Here is a 27,124-nt window from a genome sequence, read left to right as displayed (position 1 = left end):
TCCACTGCTACCTAATACTATCTCCTCAGACAACCACTGCCCCTCTACCTTCTTATTTGAGCTCTTCCTCTCAAACATGAATGATTCCCAACAGTTTCCCTAAGTGTTTTCTTGCCTCTACCTCCCAAGCTTCAATCAAATCTGTACACTATTTTCAGATAAAAACCACCATTTAGCATACTAGATGCAGTGGCTTCAAAACTCCCAACCGCCTAAAGGATAAACAGCCTTACACTGGTATTTAGGGCACTGTAACACCTCTCCCATCCAAGCAATCTAATACAATTGAATTTTAAAATCTGATATAGCACCCTACCACTTCTTCTCAATATGAGAGTGGCACTATGCAAGGAACCACGACTGGCACATTAGACAGTGCTGAAGGGCACAGTTATGGCCCTTGAGGTTAACTAGGAGTTAGATAAGCAAGTGTGAGTAAAAAACTTCTTAGAAGTTGAAAAGTACATGCTTTGAGGTCCCTGTTATCCCTCCTCTAAACTCAGAGAAATAATAGGTAAAATATAAAAAAGGAAAACAAAAAAGACACAGCTACATATAGAAACAAGATAAACATCTCCTTGGACCAGAAAAGGAACAGAAGCACAAAAACAGGTCATGACTCTCTTTGAACTCCAGGTCCAAGAGCAGGCAGCAATAGCTCCTTCAAGGCAACAGGGAGGCTTAAAAGTGTCCTAGAGGCAAGCAACTAACCCCAGACTCATGGGAATCCAGCAGCTGGAGTGAGGCTCCTCACTTTAGAAAGGAGGCTAAAAGAAAAAAAAGAAGAAAGCAAGCTGAAAAAATAAGGTTGAGACTTCTGCTTAAGGTTAAGATTTTATAAAGTTGCAATGTCTAAGTCAGAAAGAAGGAGATAGACACCAGAACCCTCACAAACTCAGCGACTTGTCCAGCAAAATCCCCAGTATCATTGAAGAATGGGAGGTCAGAAATGCTAACATAAGACTAATATAATGTTACTATAAGCTAATATAAGGTTGGACTGGAGCCTTGAGAGGGCCAGAGAGAAGGAATCACAAAATTGTTAACAGAAGGGACCTGAAAGGACTAGTGGCGGGGAGTCGGGGGAGGAGGCATCTGGATATAGTAAGCCCAGAGAGTATCAAAAACGACGAATCCAAGAAGACGTACACCAAGATACATTATAATTAAATTGTGGAAAGTTAAAGACAAGGCAAATCTTTAAAGTAGCAAGAGAAAAGCGACTTGTTATGTACATGGGAACCTACATAAGACTCTCAGCAGATTTTTCACCAGACCAGAAGGGAGTGAGATGATATATTCAAAGTGGTGAAAGAAACACACGGCCAACCAAGAATACGCTACCCAGCAAAGTCGTCCTTCAGAATTGAAGGACAGATAAAGAGCTTCCATATAAACAAATGCTGAAGGAGTTAATCACCACTAGACCAGCCTTAAAAGAAATGTTACAGAGAGTTTTTCAAGCTGAAACAAAAGGATGCTAATTAGTAACAGTAAAACATATGAAAGTATAAAAATCACTGGTAAAGGTAAATATATAGTTAAATTCAGAATACTCTAATGTTGCAATGGTGGTGAGTAAATCACTTATAAATCTAGTAAAAGGTTAAAAGACAAAAGTATTAAAAAATAACTATAACTACAATAATTTGTTAATGGACATACAATGTAAAAAGATGCAAATTGTGACATCAAAACCAAAATGTGGGAGAGGGGGAAGCTTTGGTATGCATTTGAAGTTAAGTAATTATCAGCTTAAAACACACTATTTTAAAAATAAAATGTATTACGTAAGCCTCATGGTAATCACAACGCAAAATCTATAGCAGACACACAAAAGATAAGAAATCAAAGCATACCACTACAGAAAATCATCAAATCACAAAAGAGAGCAAGAGAGGAAGGAAGGAACAAAGGAATTACAAAACAACCAGAAAACAATTAACAAAATGGAAATATAAGGCCCATACCTAGCAATAATTACCTTAAACAGAAATGAACTAAATTCTCCAATCAAAAACACAGAGTGGTTGAGTTGATTAAAAAAAACAAGGCCCAACTGTACGATGCCTACAAGAAACACCTCAGTTTTAAGAACACACATAGACTGAAAGTGAAATAAAAGAAAAAGATATTTGATGTAAATGGAAGCCAAAAGAAAGCAGGGGTAGCTATACTTGTATCAGAAAAAAACAGACTTTAAGCCAAAGACTGTAACAAAAGAAAAAGGTCATTATATAACGATAAAAAGGTCAGTTCATCAAGAGGGCATAACAAGTGCAAAATTTATGCACCCAATATAGGAATACCTAAATACATAAAGCAAATATTAACATATCTGGAGGAGGAAATAGACAGCAATACAATAATAGCAGGGGCCTTCTAACACTCACTTTCAAAAATGGATAGATCATCCAGACAGAAAATCAGTAAACACTGGAATTAACTACACTTTAGATCAGATGGACCTAACAGACATATATAGAACATTTCAGCAAACAGCAGCAGATTACATATTCTTCCCAAGCACACATGAAACATTATCCAAGGTAAATCATATGTTATGCCACAGACAAGTCTTAATAAATTTTAGAAGACCAAAATCACATCAAGCATCTTTTCCAACCACAACGGTATCAAACCAGAAATCAAGTACAAGAAGAAAATGGAAAAATTCACAGATATGTGGAGATTACACAACATGCTCCAGAACAACCAATGAGTCGGAGAAATAAAAAAATATCTTGAGAGAAGTAAAAATTAAAACACAACATACCAAAACTTATGGGATGCAAAAGCAGTTCTAAGAGGGAAATTTACAGCAATAAATGCCTACATTAATAAAAAAAGAAAGATCTCAAATAAACAACCTAATTTTATACCTCAAAGAACTGAAAAAAGAAGAATAAACTAAGCCCAGAGTTGGCAAAAGGTAGGAAATAACAAAGATCAGAGCATATATAAATGAAATGACTAAAAAGACAATAAAAAAGATCAATGAAAGCAGGAGTTAATTTTTTGAAAAGATAAAACAGATAAACTGTTAGCTAGACTTTCTGAGGAAAAAAGACAACTCAAGTAAATAAAATTACAAATGAAAAAGGAGACATTATAACTGATACACAAAAATACAAAGGCTCATGAGACTACTATGAACAATTATATGCCAACAAATTGGACAACCTAGAAGAAATGGATAAATTCCTAGAAACATACAACCTACCAAGACTGAATCATGAAATAAATAGAAAATGTAAACAGAGAAATTACTAGTAAGGAGATTGAATAAGTAACCAAATACCTCCCAAGAAAGAAAAGTCAAGGACAGCATCACTGATAATTTCTACTGAACATTTCAAGAAGAACTAATATCAATCTTTTTCAAACTCTTCCCAAAATAGAATATGAATGAACACTTCCAAACTCATTTTACAAGGCCAGACAAGGAAACTCAAAAAAAGAAAACCACAGGCTAATATCCCTGAGGAACTTAGATGCTACAATCCTCAATAAAGTATTAGGAAACCCAATTCAACAATACATTAAAAGGATCAGACATACACCATGATCAAGTGGGATTCATTCCTGGGATGCAAGGATGGTTCAACATATGCAAAGCAATGTGATACACCACATCAACAAAATGAAAGATAAAAATCACATGATCACGTAAATAGATGCAGAAAAAGCATCTGACAAAATTCAACATCCATTCATGATAAAACTCTCAACAAACTGGGTAAAGAAGGAATGTACCTCTACATAATAAAGATAGTATATTAAAAGCCCACAACTAACATCATACTCAATAATGAAATGCTGAAAGCTTTTCCTCTAAGATCAGGGAACAAGACAAGGATGCTCACTCTCACCACTTTTATTCAAATAGTACTGGTAACCCTAGCCAGAGCAATTAGGCAAGAAAAAGAAGTAAAAGGTATCCAAATCAGAAACGAAGAAGTAAAATTTTCTCTATTTGCAGATGACATCACATTATACATAGAAAAACCCTAAAAACTCCACCAAAAATGTTAGAAATAATAAACAACTTTAGTAAAGCTGCAGGATACAAAATAAATACATAAAACCCATTGCATTTCTATACACTGACAATGAACTATCAGAAAGAGAACTTAAGAAAACAATCCCACTTACTACAGCAGCAAAAATAATTAAAAATTTAGGAATAAATTAACCAAGAAGGTGGAAGTTCTGTACGCTGAAAACTCTAAGACAGTGATGAAATAAATTGAAGATGACACATATAAATGGGAAGATATTCCATGCTCATGGATTAGAAGAATTAATATTTTTATAATGTCCATACTACTCAAAGCAATCTACAGAGTCAATGCAATCCCTATCAAAATTACAATGGCATTTCATAAAAGAGAAAAAACAGTCCTAAAATTTGTAGGGAACCGCAAGACCCTGAATAGCCAAAGCAATCTTGAGAAGGAAGAACAAAGTTGGAGGCATTATACTTCCTGATTTCAACCTATATTACAAAGCTACAATATTCAAAACAGTATGATGTTCGCATAAAAACAGACACATAGATCAATGGACAGAAGAGAGAGCCCAGAAATAAACCCACACATATATGGTGAACTAATTTTCAACAAAGGAACCAAGAATATACACTGGGAAAGGACAGTCTCTTCAATAAATGGTGTTGGGAAAACTGGATAGTCACATGCAAAAGAAGGAGATTAGACCCCTATCTTATACCATACACAAACATCAACTCAAAATAGATTAAAGACTAGAATGTAAGAAGCCAAAAAACTCAACAAAGAAAACACAGGAGGTTAAGTTCTTTGGCATTCGTCTTAGCAATGATTTTTTTTGGATTTGACACCAAAAGCAAAGGCAACAAAAGCAAAAATAGACTAGTAGGACTACATCAAACTAAAAAGCTTTTGCATAGCAAAGGAAACCATAAACAAAATGAAAAAGGAACCTAGAGAATGGGAGAAAATATTTGCAAACCACATATCTAATAAGAGGTCAACATCCAAAACATACAAGGAACTCACACAACTGAAAAGCAAACACAAACAAACAATCCAATTTAAAAATGGGAAAAGACCTAAAGAGACATTTTTCTAAAGAAGACATACAAATGGCCAACAGGTACATGAAAAGCTGCTCAACATCACTAATCATCAGGGAAATGCAAATCAAAATGAGAATGAGATATTACTTCACGTGTGTTAGAATGGCTATTCCCCCAAAGACAAGAGATAACAAATGATACTAAGTATGTATCAAGTATATACATTCAAAGGGAACAAAATCATTATCTCGAAGAGCTATCTGTACTCCTACATTCAAAGTAGTATTATTCACAATAGCCAAAGTACGGAAACAATCTAAGTGTTTGTCAACAGATGAATGCATAAAGAAAATGTAGTATACAGATACACAATGGAATACTATTCAGCCTTAAAAAAGAAGGAAATCCTTTCATTTGCTATCCTCTGGCTGCATCACTAAAAACAGCATTCAAAATATAAGGATGTTTCATTAAAATCTCATCCAAATATCAATGTTAAAAGAATCAAGAACATTATCACAATTTGAAACAAATACTAGTTGTGTAAACTTAATTATATTAATTCTGAAAATGCTCTTGGCTGTCAAAATCTCTGCCTTTCCTCTGCTTAACTAATTTAATGAAGTCTAACAGTGTATTACAATGCAATAAGAGAATAAACAAGTGTGTTTTACCTAGTTACTTTGCAGCTCGATTCAATCAAGTCATTTTCAAAGTCAAGTAGGCTGGAAGGCAGATTATACTCCAATGGGGATGTCAGTCTTTTCAAACGCAATAGACCAACACAAAATTTTGCTCCCATCTCTTCCAATTCTCGAGTACCAATCTGTAAACCCTAGAAATAAAACAATATTATACAAGTAACTAGGAGATTTGCTATCCTCTGGCTGCATCTCATGAAAATTACATAAAAGAAATTTATAACTATATTAATAAAATTAAAAGGTTGGTTTTGTATGGACCTAAGACTCAACAAGCACAATGTCTTACCAAGGTAAAACTGTTCTAGGTCACAAAAGAAACTGTCTTAAAAAACCCTTGCTAAAATGCCTATTCTTGTTCACTATAAGCAAATTATTTTCACCAACACACTGGGGAGAAAAAAAATAGGTAAACATTTTGTGGTTGTTATTCTTGGAGTACATGTGTGAAATTATATTTTTACAAGCTCTTACCAGTATTTCTTGTAATCTACTTTGGTGCCAATGTTGAAATATTATAGTGTTAAAATCAAGGCTCAAATTTGTATGCTTGAACATTATCTTATAGCTACTTCTACTGTATGATTAAAAAAACTGGTAAGTAAAAAAAAAAAACAAAGAAAGGCAACTATGTCAAAAAAAGAATCCAACAATCTAAGCCGAGGAGGTGGCTGTAAGGAAAGTTCTTGTTCCCAGTCAACTGAGAAGGCCCATTGCAAATTCTGTCTACTAAAGCACAAAGAAAAGTCTACCACGATCCCCACAGCCTTCAACCAACAGTTTCTCAACAAACAATATAAGGTTTAACAAAAGTTAAATGGTCCCACATAAAAGAATAAAAATGCACTGTAAATCAAGACACTGCTTATCAGTTTATTTTCAGATAAAAATGAATCTCTAAAATAAGTGAAATCCTTACACCAACAAAAGTTGCACATGTAGATGAGAGCCAAGATCATTTAGAGAGAACGCACTATAAAACAGCTTCTCAATGACCAGACTAAAAGCTGAAGAAAATAAACTGTAAAAACCGTTACTTACTCTACATGTAGCACAATGCCTTTATAACGATGATTCATTGATTGATTACTTAACTAGTTTGGCCATCTCCAAATATTTTAGGAGATGAGACCAGATTTTATTAGAACATTCCTTTGCCTTCTTAATTTAAAAGCTTTAGACAGGCTATGCTTGTTTCTGAATTACTTCATAGAAAATAAAAACAAAGAACATTCATAGCCTAAAATTCAGTAATATAAGAACATTTTTGAGGCTTAAGAGATCTGTATCTTAAAATATTATTAGATGTGCACAACTTACAAGTTTGAAAACCATATAGAAGATGCTTGTGTAGGGATGGGGGTATGTGGGAATTCTGTACTTTGCACTTGATTTTGCTATGAATCTAAAACTGCCCTAAAAAACAAGTTTATTGATAAAAAAATTTTTTTCTGTTATAATCAAAGTGCTGAATTTTAGATGTAAAAAAAAAAACTTGGCTTAGTAAGACATACTTCTCTCCATAAGAGTTTTAAATCAATGTAACTCTATAAACTAAATCATATAAAAGGGGAATGAGTATTTACTAGGTATCCATTTTCTTTTTAAAAGTTTATAGATTAAAAGAATAACCTTTTAGGAAACTGGTCAAACACTTTGTTTCAAAATATATTCTAGCTATTTTTTGAAATGTGGTTTTCTCAGTGACCAAACAAATTTATCAAAACACAGACACAACATTTTTTAAATTCACATGAAAGTCTATCAGTAAGAAAGCACTACTGTTTCCGCAAGGGTCCACTTCAAGGGGCACGCATGTCTCAGCCTCCCTGACTGCGTTCCTCCCTGCTGCCAGAGGCTGGTTTCACAGACACGGCTGCTGAAGTTGCCTTCTCCAGCCCAACTGCAGAAGCATCTCCTGAAGAGATGTAACTTACAGTCTGTTACCAGAAGTCACACAGCCCAAGGTTTTTCCTGGGAGTCACCTACGGTCTTAAACAAAAGTGATTCTCAAGCTTTTTTCCTATCCACACACTTAGGAATATGAGGCCGCTGGCAAAGTTTCCCCCACACAATGGTTAGGAGACAGTGTCTGGGGCTGGAGCAGTGGCATGCTACATTTCATCTCTCACTACCAACACCAGAAGTCAGCATTTTACAATATCTGGAGAGAATGCAAAAGATATTACATTTTAGAAGAACAGTATGTACTATGGTCAAGTTAAAATTTAGGGAAGTCACTCATCAGAAAGTATTGGAATTTCATTAAGTTCTAATCTACTAGGCACCAAAAGTTTGAATGTCAGCTGTAAAACCTATACAATTTTCTTCCAGTTTGTTACAGACTGAAAAAGTCTTCATTTAAGCTCTCCACTTAAACATTTTGACATCAACTATAACGTTTTTAATACTGACCAACTGGAAGATTCTTAACTCTTTCCAGATCTAAAGCTAAAACCATCTTTATGTGAGGTATGTGAAAATCACTATTAGATTCAGCTTCCTCTTCCCCATGCCAAAATAAAACAAACCAACCAACCCAGAATGAGTGGAACAATTAGTATCGCACTTTCAAATCTTTCTGTGGCAAGGCAAGAAAAACAAATATGCAGTTTGCTACTGCTTATCTAAGGTCCAACTCACTGCCCATTAAGTTCTTCACCTTAAATTAAATTTAATTAATTAATTAAATTAAAAACTCAAAGTCACCTAACATTTTGTTAGGCTTTAATTTCAAAAGTCAAGTTTAAATTCTAATTGTTTCCAACAAGTCTATGACACCAAATAGCAGTTTCAGTAAAGAAACAAATGTAGTGAAGGAATATGCATTTAAGTCACACACACACAAAACTCTAAGCATAAAAAACTTTATAGATAAGTGTAACGTCATTTCTAAATGCATAAAAATATACTGACATTCAATAAATTAAACTGATAGAAAATGTTTATTAATAACGTACTACTTGCATATCTCATTATATATTACTTATCAGTATTTAAATGGGTACCACAATGTGCTTTCTTAAAAGTTATGAACGTAAATAAACTCAATCAAGATTTCAGAAGGACCCAAAGCAAGCTATTTAGTGCAGAGAAGTAAAAAAAATAACTGTTCTTAAGACTCATATGATTCAATTCCATTACTGCAAATGATACCTAACTCAGTATAACAAACGTATCACTTAATATGTACATGAAAACGAGTGGAGTATCCAGGAAAGGAAAGTCCTCCAATATTCCCTCTGCCCGAAGTCCTGAGACGCTTTACCTTGTATTTTCCCTGATCGCAGCCACACAAAGTGCTCTCCATGGTGTAGCTTCTTTGTACTCCTATCTCCCTCCAAACCACAACCCGTGCTGTGGATTCTTTAGATTTTTCCACTACGAAGCTACAGCTGCTCATGCAGAACGCTGGGGCGATGTGACTCAGTATCTTAGGCAAAGTCTGCGAAGAAGAATTACAAAATAAAATCTTTCAAGAGGTGTTTTCTTTTAATTTTTTTTTTAATTTTTATATTTTTAAAAATTTTCGTGAAAGCACAGTACTTAGAACAGAATCATGTGGATCTTCTTGCTATATTCCCTGCTATTTGAAACATCAAAACAATTCTTACTAATTTAGAATTTTCTGGTTCTTAGACAAATAGTAATCAGTTAAAAAATAGAATGGAAGAGGGGCTGGCCCCGTGGCCGAGTGGTTAAGTTCGCGCACTCCGCTGCAGGCGGCCCAGTGTTTCGTTGGTTCGAATCCTGGGCGCGGACATGGCACTGCTCATCGAACCACACTGAGGCAGCATCCCACATGCCACAACTAGAAGGACCCACAACGAAGAATATACAACTATGTACTGGGGGGCTTTGGGGAGAAAAAGGAAAAAATAAAATCTTAAAAAAAAAAAAAAATAGAATGGAAGAGAGGATCACATTCATAGCAGCAATAAAGCGGAATAAAACCATGCAAGAAAACTATGTTTAAAATATGAAGAAAAACATGTTTAAAAAATGAAATTTTAGTCATGAAAGATGCCATGGCTAATTAAAAGATTTAACACTGCAAATGTCAATCACTCCTAAATTAATCAATAAAGCTAAGACAATGACAATCAAAATGCTCACAACATTTTTTGCAACTTAAAATTATTCTCAAGTTCACCTGAAAGTATAAATCTCAGGGTACCTCCTGGGGAATTCTGAAAGAAAAGGCTATGACTGGAGAAACAGGCCATCAGATATTAACCCAAATTATATATCTAAGGTAAATTAAATTGCAATACTGGTGTAGAATAGATATATCCCTCGAAAGTAAGTTCAGAATTAGAACCAAAAGAATTTGTTAAACTTAGTATTTATTACTGGTGGAGAAAAGACTGACATTCACTACTGGATAGCCATTGAGAAAAAAAAGCTGAAGTCTCTCTTCATTAAATTAAATTCTAACTAGATTTACAATTTAAACTTAAAATTAATAAGTAAAATTTTAAAATGAAACTAAAAACAGTAAACGTGGAACTATACTTTTAAAATCTTGGAATGAGGAAAGTCTTTCTAAGCCTCAAAACCTATAAGCCACTTAAAAAAAATCAAATATGATAAAAGTTTTCAATTACTACACATCATAAACAAAAAAAGTTTAAATATATTTATAATATACATAAAGTTATTTTAAAAACAATAATAATTAGATGATCAGTACAAAAGTAAGCAGAGAATATGAGAAAAGACTATTTTTAAAAAGAGAGATCATAACTGGCCAAACATATGAAAAGATACTCAACCTCATTTACAATTACAGACACGCAAATTAAAACCATCAGATATTTTTTTCACCTAGCAAAGATGATAGTATGATGCAGGAAGGGTGTGGAGAAACCGCACCATCATTCCTTGTATTGGCGACTATCAATTTGGGGAAGGACAATTTGCTAATACTAATCAAATGACCACTAACCAGGGGCTACTGAATAAATAAATTTTGGTACATCTGTACGATAATAAGAAAAATGCATAAGGGACATCTTGTGTAATTGTTAAAAAGACTGACAGATCTAGACATGAGGACCTGGAAAGATGACCAACAAACATCATATGAAAAAACAAGTTGCTGTGGAGCATTAAAAAAATTTAAAAAAATGAAACTTCATATACTATATGCATATCCCTCTATGAATGAAAGTGCTTACCGGCACGTCTCACAACACGCATGGTAAAACTGATTAGTGATTAAGAGAGAAGATCACTTTCACTGATTACTTTATACTTCTGGAGTGTTTCCACTTTTTAAATAGCTTGAATCATTTTATTTATTTGGGAAAAGGGAAGAAGAGAGAGGACACCAAAAAGAAAATGTGTGCTGGAGTTCTGCTAAGGGCAGTGGTATGTTACTGACACCCTTTTTGGAAAATAACCTGGGTGCTGGTCTAGGCGTACTTACAGGAGGAGAGACACCGTGGCAGAATGGAAAGCACACAGGACTTGAAGCAGTAAGACCTCATTTCAGTCCTGGGCATGTCTCAAAACACAAAGACCCACGTGGAAACATGACATGCAACAGATGGCTTAATGAAATCAGCAGAGGAAGGATGAACTGTTTAATAAATGGTGCTGAGGCAACTGGCTATACACGGGGAAACTAAAATTAGATCTCATATCTCATACAAAAATAAATTCCAAATAGATTAAATCTAAATGGGAAAAGCAAAAAATTTTAGAACATTGAAAAATCTGAAACAAAAATGGCAAAATGGCAACATTTACTGAATCTGAGTAGTTCATATATCTTATTTTCTATAGTTTTATGTGTGTGTGAAATTCAAAAACTCCTGACTTGTCTGTAATAATTACCCTGTATCCCACATCTTCCACAACATCACATGAAGTTGCATTATCACTGGTATGCCACACTGTCTCTTTGATGCTGCAGCCATACATAAATACATTCTTCTTTCGGGAGTGGCCATGATAATCACAATAAACCTTGAAAAGATGATATATTTTAAAAATATAAAAACCTTCAAATTCATATATTGCCAAGTAAAGCTAGTTAATATCAAGCCAATAAACAAGTTTGTGCTCCTTGGTCATTTTATTGTTAACTGAGCCACCATTTAACAAGTAGAACCCAAGAAAGCAATAATATCTAGTTTTGGAAAAGATCTATGATTAATTCTAGAGTGGCTAAGTCCTCTGCAGATCCTGCATCAAGCAATGAGTTCCACTCTTTCTTTCGCATCTACTGCTCACCATTTAAAAAATAACAAACTCAACCATAGGTCAAATCTACAGCTGCAGTCATCACTGCCCCAAGGGTTGTTAAAACATTTACCTAATTTAAAAGAACATGAAAATGCTCTCATGAAAAAGGGTATGGTTTCAATTTAATTTTTAAGAGTATCATTTTTAAAATGAAAAATGAAGGACAGATTTGCATGTCAATTTTGCCCCTCTGCAAAATTTTTCTATCTTTCCCAAAGGAAGATTAACTCTTTTAAACACTAATCTAATGGGCACATTCTAAACAAAACCTGCTGAAAACGAAAGAGGCACATATACACAGCTCAGTAGTGTGCCCCTCCATGCCTGTTCCACCTTTCAGGGGCATGCTCAAGACTCACCTGCTGCAGATCTGACTAAGGGCCCAGAAATAAGCTTCTACCAGTTTCAGAATTTGGAAGATACATACCGTTACCTTAGTGTTATTCAAACAGTGAAGTTAAATACCTAAAACTTACAACCAGGAGTTACCAATATTCATAAACAAAAAAGAAAAAGAAAATGCTCATGAAATTATAAAAATTAAACCTGATGTAATAACATGGCTACACTGTATTAACTGGACATCATAATTAATACACAAGTGATTGATAACAGAAAAAGATATTTTTTCTCTAAAAATATTTAATTTCTTTTGAAATTAACACTAGGCTATTATAACTAGAAAATAATGTACAAAATACTAAGTCACTTATCAACAAAATCACTTATTTGACTGTACAAGCAAACAAATACTGCTTCTTACCAGTGGTAAGCGCTTCACTGCAGCCAGGTACTGGAGCAGCCCTTTAGCATGGTAAATCGTAGGATGTAAATCTGGATTCGGACTTTGCCACTGTCTATTCAAATCTTCTCCACTTAATGAACAGCGGTGACTACACATATATAAACACAATGATAGACAAACACTGGTACCAATAAACTCTTATACATACACTTGATTTATGATTCTATTCCACTAAATATTTCAAATAGGTATAGATGTTGGGCCCAACAGAATGCATATTATAGTCTTTAAATAAATATTTATTAAACATTGGCTCTGTGCAAGATCTTGTGTTACACGTGTTTAACCATGGTAAGCTTTCAGATTTATAGGTCAAAATTTTCAAGCTACAGAAAAAATTAATTCTCAATTCTGAGGTTTTGTTCAATACTGTACAAAATTTATTAATAGTCATATTTTCCATTCTAACTATATAATAATCATTTGTTAGACTAACATTCCATATTTTGGTTGTAACAGTTATTATGTAAAAGTGCTATCTGGGACCTCCTTCTAAGAAAGATAAGTATATGAAAAGCATACATTCTTGTAAAAATTCAAATACATTTTCATTTAATTGTAGGTATTAAGAATTAAAGCCATTGAGAAAAATTCAAGCAAAGAATCAGAAGGTGATAACAGAAACATGAACAGAATCCCAACTGATCAATATATTTCTGAATTAAAACTAGACATAAAAATCTCATTTTAGTTCCATAACCATAACATACTACCTAAAAAGAAATTATTCTATTTTTTAATTCAAAAATTTCCTAAGGGGCCGACCCGGTGGCATAGCAGTGAAGTTCGCGTGCTTTGCTTCGGCAGCCCAGGGCTCGCCAGTTCAGATCCTGGGTGCAGACCTACACATCGCTTATCAAGCCATGCTGTGGCAGGTGTCTCACATATAAAGTAGAGGAAGATGGGCAAGGTGTTAGCTCAGGGCCAATCTTCCTCAGCAAAAAGAGGAGAATTGGTGGTAGATGTTAGCTCAGGGCTAATCTTCCTCAAAAAAAAAAAAATTCCTAAAATATGAGAAATATTCCTGCTACCTTCACTCAATAAATAAAACACAGTATTCTCAACTTTGGAGATGATCATGAGAGCTAGACAAAGTCCCACCTTCCAGGAGCACTACAGAGATCTTGTCTAATCGCCACAATAAAGGAACTGTACTAACTACAAGCCATCTCCACTTAAAGAGTAGTTATCTTCCAGTATTTCCAGGCTAAAGAACTCCTTCTGTCAGAAACTGCACCTCCTCATCTGAGGAAGAGGAGAGCAGATGGAGACAATGTTCTGTATCAGTGGAAAGAGATCCCAGAAAATTTTAAATCTTAGAACAGCCTGAGATCATACCACTGACAAATAAAAAAAGGAAAGAATATAATAGGACATGCTAAAAATCTTTCTCATATCCTGACATTGTGATTTTTCTAAAACAACTCAAGCAAGCATGCATTTTATGAAATCACATTCTCATGAATAGAGAATGTCTCAAAATATACAAAATACATTTTCATTTTAAAACTTTATCTTAGATGAATTCCCCACCAAAAATTTCTTTGCTCTAGAAAAATCACTAGATTTGTTTTCCAAATTAACCTAGATGCTATTTCAACAAGTTCATACAGGACAGCCACAATAATCTGTAATATTTCTATAACTATTGCTTAACTTACTTTCCATTGATGACACCATCTGGATTTAGCATAGGGACAATTTTAAAAATATAGGATTCTCGCAAGCTCTGAGCAGTAGGGTTATTACTCATGAGATACTCCAATGTTCCTTTCATTACCCAACTGGCATTAGTTTCTCCAGGATGTACCCGAGCAGATAAGAAAACGTAAGGGCGATTTCCTAAAGTACACATAAAATCTCAAATTAACATGAACAGTGACTGAAAGTTGGCATGATGTTTGACTTTGGGGCTTTAGAAATATTTCTACTCAATTCTAGACAACTAGAACTGTGAATTCTCATGTAAATTCACAGCAGAGCTCACTGTGCACCTGGCTCCATCCCAGCCCTGCACTGGGCCCCTACAGAGGAAACAGACAGAAACCCACAAAAGCCATGTCCCAAAGGAGTCCAGAATATCAACATAACACAACAGTCAGTATTGAGTCACTTATGTATTTCCCTATAATTAAGTAACATATACAATTAATTCTTTAACATAATCTTGGTTTTATAAAGAATAAGTAGTTGTGAAAGTTTTAAATATAAATTTATTTTTCATACAGTCATGGGAAAAAGAAGGAAAATATAGTCTTATCCCTGTTTTATACTCACTTGCTAGGCACAGAAAAAAAGGTATACCTGCTCAGATATTCACAAAGAAAAACTTTTTTTCTATACATTTAGATTTACCAGTCTACAAAATAAACACTCAGTTCACCTGCCCATACTATTTTCATGCACATCAAGCTCTTTCCCTTTCCTGAAAATACTTTATCTTCTTACAAAAATTAGAGCAGTTTTCTTATCTTTTCTACCACAGCTGTACATTTGAGGCAACTTTTAAAATACAAATGGTATGCGGGACCAGCACAGTAGCATAGTGGTTAAGTTCAGCACGCTCCACTTTGTTGGCCCAAGTTCATGGGTTTGGATCCCTGGCATGGACCTATACCACTCGTCAGCCATGCTGTGGCGGTGACCCACATATAAAATAGAGGAAGACTGGCAATAGATGTTAGCTCAGGGCAAATTTTGCTCAGCAAAAAAAAAAAAATATATATATATATATACACATAAATGGTACAGAAAACAAGAAGCTATTCAGTGCTAGCATCGAAACACTTGATAGGTTTCTGAAGGCTTAATTTATAAATAAAATTAGTTGTCAATTTTTAAGTCGACTGTATTATTACATGAACTCCTAAAATAATGTGTTCTACTATACTTTGGGTATGACTTCTAAGGATAAAAACCACAGAATATTAGTATCAAAAGATACGTCAGAGGTCATCTCACACAGCTCCTTCATTTTGAAGACAAGGAAACTGAGGCCCAGGGCCAAGCGGTAACAGGACCAAGACTAGAACCCAAGACTTCTGATGCCTATTCCTAGTATTACTGCCCTCAGAAAACATACATGAAGCAAAGAAAAATAAGTAAGAATGACTGGTATTTTGAGTGAGGAAGACAGACTTACTGAATTGACAGATATGTTCATAATAATTAGACTCTGGCATTGCTGTTATAGTCACCAAGGGACAGCTGTTTCCAGATAGGGTTTCACATAACACATCTTTCCGAAAATAGATTTGCTGAGGATTGTACGCTGATTCCAACTTCTGAAGATGCATCTTGATAAAAATTTAAAAGCAAAGTATACAATCATTTATAAATTCCCTATGATAAACAGAAATAAATGCATCCAGATCTCCACATAACTAAAAGTGAATCAGATTTCTAATCCCTTCCCTGAAAACTTTAGGGGGCCAAATGTAGTTCAAACGTCAGTATTTGGGGAACTTGAGAAAAGAGGACAGACACAGAGCGTACACCATTAACTATGCAACACCACTTGCGGGGTCGGCAGCGGCAGCCTGGAACGAGCACATTATTATTTCTGCAGCAAAACACATGAAGAGTCATTCTAAGTGGAATCAATATGCTAAATAAGCTCACATCAGTTCAGGCCAGGCTTTGCTGCCAAATGGGTTATGAAAAAGCTTTCGGTTTTCAAAGCCTTCTGAATTTTGAAATTGTGAGTGACTGTAGACCTACAACAGCAATCTAAAATAGGCAGAATGAGAATTGTGTAGCACAAGATTTTTTAACAACTTATCCTGATTTCAAGATTAATACAGGTTCATTGTAAAATGTCTGGAAGACACAAAAAGTAGAAAGAAAAAATTTAAAACACCCATAATTGCATCACCTACATTACTACTAACACATGCCAATGTTTATAAACAAAACTGTAATTACATGACTTTTTATAACCTGCTTTTATCAGTTAATAATTTATACACACATACATATATTCATAAGTATGATTACATATCATTAAACATCTTAAATGCATCTTTTGAAAATACAGTTTTAACGGTTTTAGCATATAGATACACAAAAACGAAACTGTTCAATCCCGTATTTTAAGAGACTTAGTTGGTCTCCCAACTTTCGCCTTTGTTCATTGACATCGTCACTATTCACTGTGTGGGCACCATGTCCACTGGGGACAGAACATGAACACATGAGCCCACCCCAGGGAAATCTAGAGTGCTGTGAGAGCTGCCACACAAGAGAGGGGAGCCGGGCTGTGTCTGGGCAGTAAGGAAAAGCCTTCCAGAAAAAACTACATTTAGACTCAGATCCAAGAATGAGTGAGAGGACAGAGAAGAGGGCCACAGGCAGAAGGAGGGGTAAACAGGAAGATCACAAAACAAGAAAGAAGAAGGGCATTTTAAAGAACTGAAAAAGATTCATTATAGCTAGGCCAGAAAGGGTGAGATAGAGAGAATTTAACCCAGAATGAAGGGCCTTGTAGACCAGTCTTTCCCAAAGTATAGTATATGTACTACTGGCAACTGAGATGATTAAGTGATATGTGGACAATCTAAGAAAAAAATTAATAGGTATGTATTTTACTGTGAATTAATTCCATAGCTATTAACTTAGGATGAGGATAAACTTTAAAGAGTGAATTATTTTAAGGTCTATTTAAAGATAAACATTAAATAAATAATAGTTCAAACAGTATGTGACTATGACAAATATCATGTAAAATAACATGGAAATGACTGAATGAACCATGGTAAGAATCTCAGACTTCATACAAATGGCAGGAAAAATCACTAAGGAGCTTTAAGCAGGGGATTTATATGCTTAGATTTGCCATCAAAGAGTCCTCTTGCTACAGCATAGAAAAAAGACTAATGAAGAGGAAAGCGGTAAAAGTGAATTGTGAATTCTAGGACACCAGTCAGAGAGGTTGGCAGAAGTCCAGGTGGGAAACAATGGTGATGCCTGGAAATGGTCGTGGTAGTGGAATAGGAAGAAAGGAAAGGAATTCAAAATATATTAAAAAGGTAACGTCAGCAAAGAACAACAACACGTAACCCTGTAAATAACAACACTACGTATTCTGGTGCCGTGTTATTCAGCACAGAAAGATACCTAATTACTCCTTTCTTGCAGGTTGTAATCTTTATTAAAATGATGTGAGCCTCCTTGAGTGTTCTCAGCCCTGAGATCTCTCCTGCTCTATCGACTTTCTCTCATTTTCCCCTCTCTAATAATTTGGAAGCTTGTTTGTAATCATAGTGCTCCAATTTCTTTCTGGGTAACTTGATCCTTGATCATTATGACAGACATTCTGTTCTGAGAATAAATCTAGCACAGTAATTACTTGAAATAATTCATTTATGTTTGTTTTACAATGCAAATATTCAAAAATCTCAAGAGAATCCACAAAACAACTCTTATACCTCATATTCTAAGGAATTTGTTTCTAGAACTCCATATAAAACCACTAAAAAAGAATGAAGTCCCTACAGGAAAGCTTAAATTACATCTTCATTTTTCTACTGTTATATTTTCTATGAGATTCAATGCTTCTCATTAAACAAGTGGAAATATCACCTAGTTAAAATCTGTAAAGCACAGAATCTTAAAGAACAGTAGATTTCTACACAAAGATGGAGAGTAAAATCACATCAAATTTCCTTACTATTTCTATTAAATAAAGACTACATTCTCATTTTACTCCCTTTAATGTTTTCAACAAATATAATATTGTTTTCTAAAATCTTCAGCACTGGATCATTTTCTTATTTTATTGAGAGATTTAATTAAAGCAATTTTTCTTCAATGATTGGACACATGCATATAACACAATAATGGTCATAATACAACTTGATGAGTCCTCACCTGTAAAGTTGAATACGTGTATGGATAGTGATAAGCAAAGTAGCACACATCATCTTTATGTGGAAAACTGACAGTGAAGGTAATTGTGTAGTAGGATTTCCCCTTTTGCCCACCTGCAGCAACTGAACTTCTTGAGAAGTGATTTCTGTAATAGAAAAGCACAAAACATATTGATTTCATCTACATGAAAATTCTAACTTTTCTTGCTATTTTTATTAAACAGAACTTCATGGAAAAAAGAGAAAAACCATGGTAGGTAAAAGTTTAACTTAAATACTCTGTAAAACATAGCCTTGGTAGTAACAAAGCAGTTAACTGCTATCAGCCAAAATCATTACTTTTCAATTCTAAATTTACTAATTAAAGCTAACATTCTACACATCAATAAAAATTTTAGAATCTCATTCTTCATTAGCCATACACATTACCAGATCTACACAATTATCATGAATGGCTGCTGCAACCGTTAAATGAAAGCTGATGGACACCTTCATAGTGGATGCATCAGGGAAAAAAACCTAAATTCACTATCAATCTTCAGATTACAAAAAAAGAAATAACCAGAAGAGATGTGTTTCCTGATGTGATACAAGAGAAATTCACTGCACCTTCTATGAAGTATTCTTGCCAAAAATCAAAGTTGATCAAGCTTCTAGATCTAACTACCAGTTTATAAGAAATCACTGAGAAAGAAGAATTTGTTACAAACACAGGGATGCAATCAGCAAAATCCAAAATGTGGAAAATCTTGCAAGACAAATGATCCAGTTTCTTCAACAAATAAATGATGTGTAGGAAAAAAGGAAACTTACAAATTGAAAGAGTCTTACGGGACATCAAAAATCAAACGCAATGTGTGATCCCTTGGTCTGACTGAAACAAACCAACTATAAAATAAGATTTATGAGATAACTGGGGAAGTTTGAACATTGACTGTATATTTTATCATATTAAGGAATTTCTTTAGGCGTGAAAATGGCTTTGTGGTTAGGCTGCCTTAAATGTATCTCTAAAGAAAAAGATCTTTGAAGTCTTTATGAATAAATATGACATTCGGAAATGCCTTTAAAAATTCAGTGAGGAGGTGGGGGTGAAAGTATAGCTAAAACACAACTAACTATGTGCTGATAATCTTGAAACCAGGTAATGAATACATGGGGCCTCATTATCCTATTATCTGTGTTTGTAAATGTTTGAAGATTTCCATAATAAAAAGTTTTTAAAACTACACGTTACTTTCCAGACTTCAAATATCACTGACATATGATGACCTAAAAATGCTCTGTCTGTTAATTTAATTTGTAAAATTTCAAATCACTTTGTATTATTTAAGCCACAAACTAAAGAAAAGCCACAACCTATAGATTATTTATTTATGTACACACACATTCACATACATACACATTCAAGTTTGCACATAAGCAAACTGATATAGTCTGCATCAACTTAGCCACTGTATCTTGAATGATAGTTGCTTAAGGGTTGTGGAAAATGCAAAGTTTGTTCCAGAACTAGCCCCTGCCAATTCTTTTCACCCAAAAGTTTAACATCTAACTGAAAAGGTATTTATACCACCACATTATAGCTATATCGAAGTTTACAGGTTATATTCTTTCACATACTGGTGGAAGGCAGTCTTATTCTCATTTTACAGATGAGATAAACAGGCATGAGTGGACTTTGTTAACGTGAAAGATTAAGACACAATGCAAAAAACAGTAGATTTTAATCCTCACTATCTGGATTTCAGGCTTCAGAAAAGCAACTAGAACAGTGCTTGTTACATAGAAAATAGTTAATAAGTGTCTGTTGAATTGACCTGAATTCCAGTTCCAGATCTAGAGGCAGCCAAAAGAAAAAACAAAAACTCAACTAAACGAATGAAGATCCTTGCCATCACCCTTACACAGAATACCCTGTCATGCTATGAGCATTCACTTGACAATGTGAAAAAGAAAGGTGTTCATGGACTGATGGTTTCTCCTGTGCAAAGGGAGAGAAGCATGAAAGAAATAATACTTTGTGAAAAACACTGCTTCATCCTTTGACAGTCTAAACCACTCTGCCAAAACCTGAGCAAGCACTGTGCAGATCCTCACTGCAGAAACCCCTACTGAGATAAACTCCACTGGACATTTTCTTTCCCAGAAAGTAACAGCACTGAAGACTTAAGTTTCTCCAAAGCCCCATCATAAACTGTTAAGAACAGTTTAATCTTAGAAGCATTTTTCTAATGATAAAACCAAAAAAGAAGAAACACTAGTGTAATTAAGCACTATATAAAAGGTCAAAATCCACTAAACAAAAATGTCAGCATTAAGATTAATAGCACAGAAGAAACGGGGAGGCCAAGTACAGTCAACAGTGGAAGTTATCTGGAAACATATTACACACAGAGACAGAGTAAAAATGGGAAGCAAGGCATGTGATGGTCCTAGATCACTTCAACATGAAGTTGAAGAAAAACTTAATTATTCCACTGAAGCAATAAATGATTCCTAGCACTTATTTCTGACTCAATAAGTAGATCACCCCTTGAAGTCAGACTTGAACTGTATAAAAATGAGATAAACATTTGTGTGTAGAAAAGATAAGAATCACATATAATATTATCAGAACAACAAAAGCCACTCTAAATTATTTCCTAGAATTTCTATTTTCAGTTACATTTAATAAAGTTTCCAGAGTTTTAAAGCTAAAATAGTTGAGGACACATAGCTGTCTAAGTGGTGGAGCTGTCTAAGATTTAGATCTAAGTACGTCTGTCTACAGAACACATTTTATTTCTACTAAATATACCCCCTAAATGGATCTCAGATTTTAAAGGACTCTCTGTTAGAGGTCATACTAAAGCATATCACCACAACTCAAAGAATGCAATAACAACTCTACATTTTATTTTTAAATAGAAGGAATTTAATATTCCCTTCTGTAAGCTGCTGTCCTATTATTCTCAGAATACTTACTTATAGTAACAAATGTCAGTCCCCACACGAATCCACCATGGTCTGGCATTTAATGCCTCCTGAACTGAATACATGAGTGGCTGCATACCTTTGACAGAAAGAGAAAAAAGAGAAAACGCTTTTCAGAATTTTTGAGTTGAAAATTAATCTTGCCATTGTAGAAAACACCAAATGTTCACGAAAGCTAAAAGAAAATACTTTTTTTTATTATGTATAAAAAAGCAATCAGAGAAATTTCTTTAAAATTTCCTAAGTCAGTCAATGATCCACTTTTATTTCCAGTTTAACTAAAATGGGATTACAACTTTAATGAGTGAAAACTCACTACACTTTTTTCTATTATCTTTCCTATATTAGATCAACTAAAATAACAAGGAATATATATTCCTTGTAACAAGTGAGAGAGTCAAAAAATACATAAAGACATAGTATATGACCACCCCTCTGCACCCCATGGAGTCCCATCCACACTGAGGTTAAGAGAAAAATAGCATCAAAATGGCACAACTGTTTTCTTCCTCACCCTTCTTCTCACAAATACATGTTTACAGCGGGGAGGGGAGAGATTGTTAACAAAAATAGAATTAAATATATGGTATATTTTCCTGGGTAGTTTTAGAAATATACTTTCCACATGAACTTTAAAATCATCTTATCCAATTTCATAAAATAATGTACTGGGTTTCTAACTGGAATTAGTGAACTTCATATGTTAATTTTAGAAAGGTTGATAATTTTTATTGAGATCTGGTTTGACTTTCCTTAAATTCTAATTTAAAGATATTTTCTTGCTACAGAACCATTTTTTTAAACTTATCTCTGAGTATTTTTATTAGTCTTTGGTAGTCTCTTGTATTTTCTAGGTATGTAAATATCATCTGTAATTTAAAATATTTTATCTCCTCTTTTTGTATTTATATCAGTTATTTCATTTCCTACTCTTATGAAACAACTTCAAAAACAATTCTGAATACAGTAGTAAGAACAAACCACTCTATCTTGTTCATAATTTCAATCAAAATGTTTTGCCATTCAATGCAATATTTGCCAATCTTTTTCTGCAAATCCACTTTATCATGTTTAAGTGATATAAAGAACTAAACACTGCATAATTTCTACGTGCCAGACACTGCTGTAAGTACTTCTACATGTCACGTGATTAAACCCTCGCCACAGCCCTCGGTGGCAGGTGCTATGCTTATCCCGTAACTGGAGCAGTTTCTTCCATAATTCGTATTACACCTAAGTGTTTTAAATATTTTATCAAATGCCTTTTCAGCATCCACTGGTAGAATCACATGGCTTTTCTTAATCTATTGATGCAATAAATTATATTGATAGGTTTCCTATTGTGAACTATTTCTGCAGTCCAAGAAAATGCTATTCTTTTAATAGTATATGATTAAAGCAGCTAAAATCTCATTTAGAATTTTTGCATCTAAAAATTGGTCTTTTTTTAAAAACTTACTTTTACCAAGTATTGGTATAAGATTACACTAGTTTTAGAAAAATATATTAAAAAGATGTCCACCATTTATTGGAATAAATAAAAGTACAATCTCTCTCTTTCTTTTTTTTTGGTGAGGATGATTGTCCCTGAGCTAACACCTGTACCAATCTTCCTCTATTTCGTATGTGGGATGCTGCCACAGCACAGCTTGATGAGTGGTGAGTAGGTCCACACCCAGGATCTGAACCAGCAAACCCCAGGCCATCAAAGCAGAGCACACGAACTTAACCACTACACCACCAGGCCAGCCCCAAAATACAAGAACAATCTATTTTTTAAATGGTAAATATAATTCAGCTGGAATACCATCTCCATACAGTGACTAATAAATTCGTGTATTTTTAACTTCCTTTTCAACGGTTGTAGTCTGATCAGAACCTCTACTTTTTATTAATCAGTTTTGGTTATTTCTATGTTTTACTTTATTTCTATCTCATTTTCAGCATTTTTTAAAATTAATTCTCTTCTCCTACTTCCTTTTATTTTCTTGTATTTCTAATTTCTTGAGTACTTAGTTAACTTATTTTCAGTCTTTCTTATTTTAAATAATGCAAGTTATTAAAGGCTTTCAAGTTCCTTCCAAATCCCAGTACCTCTATGTCCCCTAAGCCTATAAAGAGTGCTCCCTTGCAGCACATCCAGATCAGAGCTGTCCAAGTGAACTCCTGCCAGAAGGGAAAGGAGCTCTGGATCTGCACGGTCCAATGCGGAGCCGTGGGCCACACACGGCTATCAAGCTCAGAAAACGAGCCTAGTGCCACTAAAGAAGTAAATTTCAAATTTTTAATTAATTTAAATTTAAACAGCCACAGGTGGTTAGTCACTATTATATTGGACAGCATAGTTCTACACAATTTGTTATATCAGTTTTAAATTTTCTCCTCAGGAACAATACTACATATTTCCAAGTATTGATTTTCTTTCTTTTTTTTTAAAGATTGGTACCTGAGCTAACATCTGTTGCCAATCTTTTTCTTCTTCTCCTTCTTCTTCTTCTTCTCCCCAAAGCCCCCATAGCTGTATATCCTAGTTGTGGGTCCTTCCAGTTGTGGCACGTGGGACACCGCCTCAGCATGGCCTGATGAGCAGTGCCATGTCCACACCCAGGATCCCAACCGGCGAAACCCTGGGCCACCGAAGTAGAGCCCGAGAACTTAACCACCTGGCCACAGGGCCGGCCCCAAGTATTGATTTTCTGTTGACTTTCTGTTGATTTCTACTAGTATTCTGGGTCACAATGAAATCTATAAAATCTCTTGGTTTTTTTAAATAACCAATAAATTTTCTCTGTAACAAAATATGAAAACAGTTTTAAATGCTTCATGAACCTAAGGAAGATAGCTTCCTGTGCTGCTTCTATAAAGCAGACAGTAAAAGGTGAAAAACAACAGTACTTACACTAAGATTCCAGAAATACAGCTCAATGCAAAGCCAAGGTGCACGCCCCCAAAACAAAGTATTTCCAGGGTCCAGTTCAAACATATGCTTTCATACACATCATCAAATACTCCAACTCATGTGATATTTGGTTTGTTTCATATTTGTAGCATGACTTTGCATAGTTTTCCTGTTGTTTTATCCTTCTATGAGAGAAGATACATGGGCCTTTTTACCCCATATCCTTACTATTTCTGTTTCTTTCTTTCTTTTTTTTTTTGAGGAAGATTAGCCCTGAGCTAACTGCTGCCAATCCTCCTCTTTTCGCTGAGGAAGACTGGCCTTGAACTAACATCCATGCCCATCTTCCTCTACTTTATACGTGGGATGCCTACCACAGCATGGCATGTCAAGTGGTGCCATGACCTCACCCGCGATCCGAACCAGTGAACCCCAGGCCGCCGAGAAGTGGAACGTGCACACTTAACGGCTGCGCCACTGGGCTGGCCCTCTGTGTCTTAATCATATCATTTCTTAGAATCCATTTCATTTTTTTTAAGGTATAACTACAGGATCCTACTAACTTCCAATTCTAATTCGAGGAATGCTCCTCAGCTTTCATCCTGTTATTTCTTTTCACTGGAGTCCCAGATCAGTTTCAACATTTCTTCTATCTCACATCTTAAATTTCTTAAAATTTACTCTCAGCTGACTGAAGCACATCTTCAAATATGTTCTCAACATGGGATCCTAACGAATCCAAAAATCAAGCTTGTTGACTATTCTTCAAATTCTCCATACTGTTGCTCATGTTTTGTCTTCTTGACACGTCAAAGTTTGAAAGGGGTATTTTAAATTCTTACAGTAATTGTCTTCTAATCAAGCTGTATTTCCTGGAACTTTTGCTCTCCCTATGTGGGTGCCGTATAGTTATGGCTATTGTTGTATTGTATAAAGGTCTGTGTTCTGCACAGCAAAGGGACCAACAAAGTGAAAAGGCTACCTACCAAATGGGAGAAAATATTTGCAAATCAAATATCTGATAAGGGGTTAACATCCAAAATATATGAAGAACTCATATAACTCAATAGCAAAAAACCAACCTGATTAAAACATGGCCAGAGTATCTGAATAGACATTTTTCCAAAGACGACACACAGATGGCCAACAGCTACATGAAAAGGTGCTCAACATCACTAATCATCAGGGAAATGCAAATCAAAACCACAATGAGATATCACCTCATACATGCTAGACCGGCCATTATCAAAAAGACAAGAAATAACAAGTGTTGGTGACAATGTGGAGAAAAGGGAACCCTGTGCACTGTGGATGGAAATGTAAATTGGTGCAACCACTATGGAAAACAGTATGGAGGTTCCTCAAAAATTAAAAATGAAACTATCATATGATCCAGCAATTCCACTTCTGTGTATTTATCTGAAGGAAATGAAAACGCTAACTCGAAATGATATAAGCACCCCATGTTCACTGCAGCATTATTTACAATAGCCAAGACAAGGAAGCAACTTAAGTGTCCATCGATGGATGAATGGATAAACAAGATGTGGTGTATATAAACAATGGAATAACATTCAGCCATAAAAAAGAAAGAAATCTTGCCATCTGTGACAACATAGATGGACCTTGAAGGCATTATGCTAAGTGAAATAAGCCAGACGGAGAAAGAGAAATACAGTCACATGCTGCATAATGGTGTTTCAATGACAAACTACATATACGATGGCAGTCCCCTAAGATTAGCCTTGGTGTGTAGTAGGCTATACCATCTAGGTCTGTGTAAGGACACTCTATGATGTTTGCATGATGACAAAATTGCCTAATGATGCATTTCACAGAATGCACCCTCACCATTAGGCAACCCACAACTGTACCATATGATCTCACTTATACGTGACATCCAAAAAAAAACAAACGAAACCCAAACTCATAGATACAGAGAACAGATCAGTGGTGGCCAGAGGCAGGGGGATAAGGGGTGGGCGAAATGGGTGAAAGCTGTCAAAAGGTACAAACTTCCAATTATAAAATAAATTAAGTCATGGCAATGTAATGTATAGCATGGTGATTATAGTGAGTAACACTATATTGTATATTTGAAAGTGGCTAAGAGAGCAGATCTTAAAACTTCTCATCACAAGAAAAAAACTTATAACTATATGTAGTGATGGATGTTAACTAGACTTATTGTGGTGATTATTTCATAACATACAAATATCAAATCATTACATTGTACACCTGACACTAACATAATGTTACATGTCAATTATATCTCAATAAAAGAAAAAGGTTTGTGACTCTTATAGGTTCTTCAAGGGTTGCAACTTGTAAATACAAACCATCCATTCAGCGCTTTTGACCTTGAATTTTTCTTTGACATTAATGTTACCACTTTTGCTTTTATTTATATTTGTCTAATTTATCCCTGCCCTATTACTCATTTTCAATTTTTGTGATTTATTTAATTCTCTCTCTCCTCTAAATTGGGTGACTTTCAATAACTGACTTTTGAGCACATTTCAGCTCATTCACAGTCAGTGACGACAGACACACATTTCATTTCAT

The 27,124-nt window shown here is 34.8% G+C and overlaps 1 protein-coding gene across 4 annotated transcripts in view; it reads right to left on the bottom strand.

The window, feature by feature from the left end:
* Positions 1–27,124, bottom strand: part of AGTPBP1 (ATP/GTP binding carboxypeptidase 1) — a 175,696-nt gene that overhangs the window by 12,837 nt on the left and 135,735 nt on the right. For all 4 annotated transcript variants that reach the window (XM_046664864.1, XM_046664863.1, XM_046664865.1 and 1 more), the window contains 8 exons: positions 21,652–21,739; positions 18,686–18,830; positions 15,960–16,113; positions 14,479–14,659; positions 12,776–12,905; positions 11,602–11,733; positions 9,029–9,205; positions 5,734–5,894 (listed from right to left, as the gene is read on the bottom strand). In XM_046664864.1, the coding sequence (XP_046520820.1) occupies positions 5,734–5,894; positions 9,029–9,205; positions 11,602–11,733; positions 12,776–12,905; positions 14,479–14,659; positions 15,960–16,113; positions 18,686–18,830; positions 21,652–21,739 (1,168 nt within the window). The remainder of the gene's footprint in view (positions 1–5,733; positions 5,895–9,028; positions 9,206–11,601; positions 11,734–12,775; positions 12,906–14,478; positions 14,660–15,959; positions 16,114–18,685; positions 18,831–21,651; positions 21,740–27,124) is intronic.

The sequence above is a fragment of the Equus quagga genome, chromosome 6 (assembly GCF_021613505.1).
Source record: "Equus quagga isolate Etosha38 chromosome 6, UCLA_HA_Equagga_1.0, whole genome shotgun sequence".
NCBI lineage: Eukaryota > Metazoa > Chordata > Mammalia > Perissodactyla > Equidae > Equus > Equus quagga.
Note: the sequence above shows the minus strand (reverse complement) of the source record. Positions and strands in the feature narration are given on the sequence as shown.